The 7,354-nt window shown below is 38.6% G+C and overlaps 1 protein-coding gene across 1 annotated transcript; it reads right to left on the bottom strand.

Annotated features, from left to right (window-relative positions):
- Positions 1-535: 535 nt before the first annotated feature.
- Positions 536-943, bottom strand: LOC138340256 (uncharacterized). Its single transcript, XM_069291970.1, has one exon. It carries the CDS (start codon positions 941-943, stop codon positions 536-538), a length of 408 nt encoding a protein of 135 aa, XP_069148071.1.
- Positions 944-7,354: the final 6,411 nt, after the last annotated feature.

Genomic DNA, 7,354 nt, shown 5'->3' with positions numbered 1-7,354 from the left:
GTAAGCATTTTGTACACATTAAACATTATTTACCATAGCCATGTTTAGGGTTGTTACATTATCCCCCCCCCCCTTAGTAACATTCGTCCCCGAATGACACTACCAATTCTCTAGCGTAATGCTAGTCAATACATAACATAAATACTATTTACAACTAAGTAATCGAAACAAAGAGTTGAGAGATAAAGAAACTTAGACTTAAGACTAGGAAGTCTAATTTCAATGGAATAAAATATGGGGGTAGAGACATCTCATATAGGCCTCGACCTCCCATGTAGCACCCTAAAAAAGATGATTCCTGAACAATACCTTCACTATATGCAATCTCCTAGTTCATCAGGCGCTTTACTTGTCTGTCTAAAATCTCAACAGGTACCTTCTCATAGGACAAAATTACATCAACCCCCAAACCTTCAAAAGGTAGAATCGATGTTGGATCACCTAGGCACTTATTTAACATAGAGACATGAAAGACTGGATGAACATAAGCTAGTTCCACAAGTAATACCAACTTATAGGCCACCTGTCCCACACACTATAGGATCTCATATGGACCAACATAGCTCGGATTAAACTTCCCCTTACTACAAAACCTCATCACCCCCTTCAGAGGTGATATCTTCAAATAGACCTGGTCACCAACATGAAACTCCAAGGGACATTTTCTGTTGTCTTCATAAGACTTTTGCTGACTGTAAGTAGTAGCCAACCTATCCCTAATCACCCTAACCTTATTTAAGGCCTCATGAATGATCTTTGGACCCAAAATGGATGACTCTCCAACCTCTAACGAAACAACTACAGACCTGCACCTCCTACCATACAGTGCCTCAAACGGTGCCATCCCATTGTTGTAGCGATAGCTATTAATATACGCGAACTCTATCAAAGGTAGATGGTCATCCCAACTACCCATGAAGTCATTGACACAAGCCCCCAACATGTCCTCCAATATCTTAATGGTGTGCTCTGCCTATCCATCTTTCTAGGATGAATGGCAGTACTAAGCTTCACCTATGTGCCTATGCTCTTCTTGAAAGATCTCCAGAAATGTGAAATGAATTGAGCTCCTCTATCTTAAATCATAGACAAAGTAATCCCATACCATCTCACAATCTCATCAATGTAGACTCTAACATAATCCTCGTAGACTTCACAGGAAAAAAATGGGCAGACTTAATAATCCTATCCACAATAACCCATATGAAGTTATGTGGTGTTCTATGCTTCGGAAGACCGACCAAAAAGTACATATTAATGGTCTCATACTTCAACTCCGGAACCTCGATTATCTGAGTAAGACTGCCAGGCTTAATATTTTCTTCCTTAACCTTTTGACAATTAGGACATTTGGCCACAAATTATGTAGTGTACTTCTTCATTCCATCCCACTAATATATTTGGTAATGATCATGATACATCTTGGTGGATTTTGGATGTATGGAATATCAAGAACTATGAGCCTCTGCAATGATCCTGGTCCGCATATCATCCACATCTGGTACACATAACCTGTCCTGGTACCTAAGTATGTCATCATCTCCCAAAGAAAAAGACTCATTCATTTTAACCAACAGTGAGTACTTCAGGTGTGTCAACACAAGATCAAGATAGTGATCCTCCTTGACCTCAACTACTAAGGATGAATACGAATTAGGATGAATTGAAACACCCCCACTAGTAGATTCAACTAACCGCAAACCAAGTCAAACCATTCTATGTATATTTCACCAACCCCTTCTTCTCATCCTCAATGTGGGTTGTACTTCCCATATTCATCCTACTCAAAGCATCAGCTACAACATTATCCTTACCTTGATGGTAGTGGACATTCATGTCATTGTCCTTCAACAGCTCCAACCATCTCCCTGACGTAGATTCATTTCTTTTTGTGTGAACACGTACATACTAGAGACTCTTGTGGTCTGTGAACACATCCACATGCACCGTTTACAAGTAGTGACTCCACAGCTTCAGTGCAAAAACCACAGCAGTGAACTGGAGGTCATGAGCGGGATAATTCTTTTCATGGAACTTGAGCTGTCTGGAAGCACAAGCTATCACCTTACCACCCTGCATAAAATCACAACCTAAACAAACCCTAGATGCATCACAATACACAGTGTAATTCCCACCACACTTAGGAAAAAAATGCACCGAGACTGAAGTGAGTCTATACTTGAACTCCTGGAAACTCTTCTAACAAAACTCCGTCCATTTAAACATGGCCTTCTTCTTAGTCAAAGTTAATAGTGAGGCGGCAATGGAATCAAAACCCTCCATGAACCTGCGATAATTACCAGCCAATACAAAGAAGCTATGAATATTTGTGGGAGTAAGAGGTTTTGGAAAGTTCTTAACACCTTCAGTTTTTCAGGGATCTACCTCTACACCTTTGTCGGACACAACATGACCCAGGAAGGTCACTAATCTAAGCCTGAATTCACACTTGTTGAATTTGGCATACAACTAGTGTTGTCTAAGTACCTGCTGGGTTAGTCTCAAATGTTGTTCATTATCTTCCTTGGTGTTAGATTAGATTAGAATGTCATCAATGAATACTATGACAAATGAGTAAAGGTAATAACGGAAGACTGTGTTCATAAGATCTATAAATGCAGCAGCTGCATTCATGAGACAAAATGACATAACTAGGAAGTAATAATGACCGTAACGGGTACAAAAGGCTGTCTTTGGGATATATCCGTCCCTAACCCTTATCTGATTGTACCCTGAATAAAGATGAATCTTCGAGAAGAAACTAGACCCTTGGAGTTGGACAAACAAGTCATCTATTCTATGAAGTGGATACTTATTCTGGATAGTGACTTTGTTGAGGTGCCGATAATCAATACACATTCTAAGGGTTCCATCTTTCTTTTTTAGAAACAACACTGAAGCACCCCAAGGGGATATGCTCGGCAGAATGAAACTCCTCAGTGAGATTTTTTAACTATAGTTTCAAATTATTGTGTTCAGCGGGATCCATTCTTTAAGGAGGGATTGAAACTGGTTTAGTATCAGGTTCTAAGTCAATACTAAAGTCAATCTCTGAAGGGGGAGGAACTCCAGGAAAATCATCAGGAAATACATCTTGGAACTCATTCACTATCTACATTGATTCTATGGAAGAAATGTCATGATCCAAATCATTAATATTTACAAGATTACACAATAACCCCTTGGATATCATTTTATTGGCCTTAAGTTTGGATATCAAGGTTTAGTATTACTTGAGTTGTACCCCTCGCAAACTAGCTCTTCTTTAATAAGGCAACAAAATCTTACAACCCTACTACGTCAATCCATACAAACATAAAAACTATGAATCAAGTCCATACAAAGAATAACATTAAAATAAATAATTGGTAGCTCAACCAAGTATGCACACATAGTCTTACCACATAAAAATATTGGTAAATCGTTGTATACTATATAAGATCTTACATTTTCTCCTAAAGGTGTACTAACCACTATAGGATAATGCAAAACATCAGGCAATATCTCAAAACTGAGAGCAAGCAAAGGTGTTACAAAGTAAAGCGTACACCCTGGATCAAGTAAATCATAAATAGAAGTTGAGAATACTTGCAGCATACGTGTGACCACATCAGCAGACTTTTTCTGCTCCTCTATACCCTTAGGGGAAAAGAACCTTCTTCTCTTATGAGGCTCGGCTGCCGCTTCTCTTTTATGTGGGCAGTCTTTAACCACGTGCCCGCTCTTACCGCAACTGAAGCATCCGTTAGTTCTCGTCTGCACTATGCACTATGAGCACGACCACACTTAGCATAGTTCTTCCTGGGATGCTGCATCTCATATCCGTTAACCTTATTGGGCTCGGTTGTGCCTCCTCTAAGTGTTGTACTCCTCCGAAAGATAGAGTTTCCTAAACTCTGTTGCCCCTTTTTAAATCTGGGCTGCTCCAAGACACCAAATTTATTCATGTTGCCCCTATTGCTAGGACCTGCCTTATCATAGGGCTTAGGCCTCGTAGCATCATCAATGCCTCTCTTCTTCCAGATTTCCTCTACCTTCTAGAAATGCACCATAAACCTGGAGAGGTCCATGTTATGGTGGAGCATCGTACACGACACTCCGCCTCCAAATCTCTATTGATACCTGTGCGGTACCTGCTCATCTCATTCCTGTTGTTAGATACAAGGGAAGTAGCATACCTGGACAGTTTAACAAACATCAGGGAATACTCCCTGACTAACATTGATCCCTTCTTAAGGTTGGTAAGCTCTTCAACCTTGTCCTTCCTCATCTCTCTTGGAGACAATATCTTCACAAAGGTTGTCTTCAACAATTCCTATGTGATCGGAACTCTGCCCAAAACTCAACTATCTTGGCACATCTTGTACCAACTCTATGCAACATCCTTTAGTTGATGGGAAGAGAACTCAGCTTTTTTAGTATATGTGGCCCCTATAGACACCAACTTCTTATTTACCTTATCCATAAACTCTTGAGGATCCTCCGAAGTCTTAGACCCTATGAAAATAGGAGGATTAATCCTTATAAAGTCTCTCAGCCTGCCAGGCACACAACAAATTGGTGGGTTCTCCCTCTAAACAATTTACTGGTTTACCTGGTTAGTCATGGCAAGGGCCTGCATAGTCATGACTTTTTCCATATGGGATAGATATGACCTCACCTCAGCATCAGTCAACCCAGCAGGGTTAATCGCTATAACCATTCCTTTAACTAGAGCCTGGGGTGAAACCTGATTTCCCCCAGCACTTGCTTGTCCTGTCCTTTGACCAATTGTTCTCCTAGTATTCATTTTCTAAGAAACAACAAGGATTAATGCTAGACACGCTCATAACACCAAGGAAATAAGACATTAGGAAAGGCACTATAAGATCAAAAGAAGGGAAATTTTCGTACGCATCATGCAGTCTCTAATTAAGGATAGTTGTGCACTTCACTTCAATGAATTAGAAACTACTCAATGTTGTTGACGTGAACTTATTATACTCGGAATTTAATATAGTACTGTGTAACCAACTTTGTCTTGATCAGAATCTAGACTGCAGACGAGACCGGCATCTTTCACCTCTTAGAGGTCGCAGACAAGCCTACATACGTCATTGTTACTTCATCTAGGTTAATTTTAGCAGAAAATTTGAACTTTTTGTTTTATTATTTCATGCTAAACATTTTAAACTTAACATCATAGGCGTTAAGAAATCAACAATTTAATATAGAGGTAAGCAAATAAAAGGAACAATTTAAAATTGCATTTAACGTATTCTTGCCAATACGGCACCAATACAAAGTCTGAAATGAAAGTGGAAAGAAACACAAGTGTAACATGCTCCATTAGCTAAAGCAAACATAGAAGCTTGATAATAATGGCATACATAATCGTATGCATAAGGGCCTACCAAGCCCGAATGAAAACTCCGCGTCTTGATAGCTGCAACGTCAACCTGTAAGCTCTAGCGTTCACTTGTGCCTGCACCTAAAATTGTAAATTGTATGGGATTAGTACACACTATTACTAAGTATGGATACAAGCAAGCACACACCAAGGACATGCATGAGTAATAACAGCTCTTTCCTAACAACATGATAATGAAAAGTCCAGTCAATGGACTTGCCAAATTGGGATTAGGAAAGTTAGTAAGCTTCCGAAATTTTTATTAGGAAAGTGAGTGAGAGAAACATGCATCATCATAGTTATTATATTGAACACAACACATAACATCTTACACATAGCACATATTGGTTTTTCATATAGAACATAACCTCTTGCACATAGCACATCTCATTTTGCATATAGCTAATAACATCTTACATATCATTTATTGATATGCCATGAGACCATGGAATCATGGACTTGACATTAAGACTTCCCAAAATGAGGGCTCAACATATGGAACCTCAACTATGAAGCCTTCTTTTGCAAAGACAAAGGCTGGTTCATTCATTCATATGTTTTTCACTTCATTTTGCTCATAGGCTAGTGTGAACACCAGCTATACCTAGGATGTAATTTACGACTTTCATCAGGTTAGTTGTGCAATGATCAAGAATGACCTAATGGCATTACTTAAGTCTAGCTCACTTGTTGATTATCCTATCATAATACCATTGGTATCTTTCATTTCATTATATGAATAATTTGAGGCTGGCCTCTTTCATTCATTCGGAAGATTAACTTTAGCTGACATAGATCATGTGATCATCATGAAATCCAATGTCTACCCCACACAAAAAAGAGGTCGAATCACCAACCAAAGTGACCCTAAACATGCTACAACAAAAATAGGTGGAATCACCGGCCAAAATGACCCAAAACATGCTTGTCTAGATGGGAATTGAACCCCACCAGATCCCTATATTGGCAGTACAGGATCAAAGACTAGGGTATATAAGGAGACACATACCCAACATGCCGGAAAGTCTGATCTCATAGGAGTTACGTGAACATCTACCCATCTCAAAAGAAGGCATTATCACTCTTAGCCAATCTATTGGTGCTCAATATAAAGTTCCATTACATTCAACTCATACTTCATGGAAGCTGGATTCTAGTATGAAGACATCATAGCTCAATAGATTATTTCTCGTCTAATCATTACTATTAAGTACACATTATTCTCAATACTTTCATTAGAGTTTTCATAGAGACTAGTCTCTTCATTTACTTTACACTCTCATAGGTGAGTACGGTTTGGTAACATTTACATAGGCTCATTTGTGATTGTTCTCATCTTTCGAATTCACCTCTTATTGTGTTATCACCAGATACATAAAAATTAGCACATTTGTTTTTCCTAATTACTCACCCCTTTTTACATGAATGTTAATTTCCTTATATGGTCATGCACTTGGTCATTTAGTATTTCACACTCTTACTTATCCCTTCTAGTGTTTCATCATTTCATTACGTTCCTCTTAGGTTCACTTACTCCAAACGTATGCTAGACTTATGGGTGTATACATACAAGACAGGAGGCTTTAATCATATTTTGTTGAAGTGATTCATATCTTCCTAAGATTATATGGTACAAGACTTATGCATCTTGTATATAAGTCAATATTTCGATTCCGATCTATGTAGGAAGCATTATTCTTGAACATTCAATTCACATATGACTTATATCAATACGGAATTTGGGCAAGGGAACCCAGTTTCGAATCCCTTTGAAAACACTTACATTTTTCTTTTACTTTATTTTGGTCCACACGGCTTGTGGACTAAAGATCAAACCCAACGCCTTAATTTTATTTTAATTTCTCTTCTTCAAATTTTCTCTTTCTTGGTCGAGGGGTTGTGGGATCAAACACCCACAACCCCTTTTATTTTCATTTCTTTTTCCATGACTTTTTAGATTTGACC

This window comes from Solanum lycopersicum, chromosome 12 (genome assembly GCF_036512215.1).
Source record: "Solanum lycopersicum chromosome 12, SLM_r2.1".
NCBI lineage: Eukaryota > Viridiplantae > Streptophyta > Magnoliopsida > Solanales > Solanaceae > Solanum > Solanum lycopersicum.
This window is presented reverse-complemented; position numbering and strand designations above follow the sequence as displayed.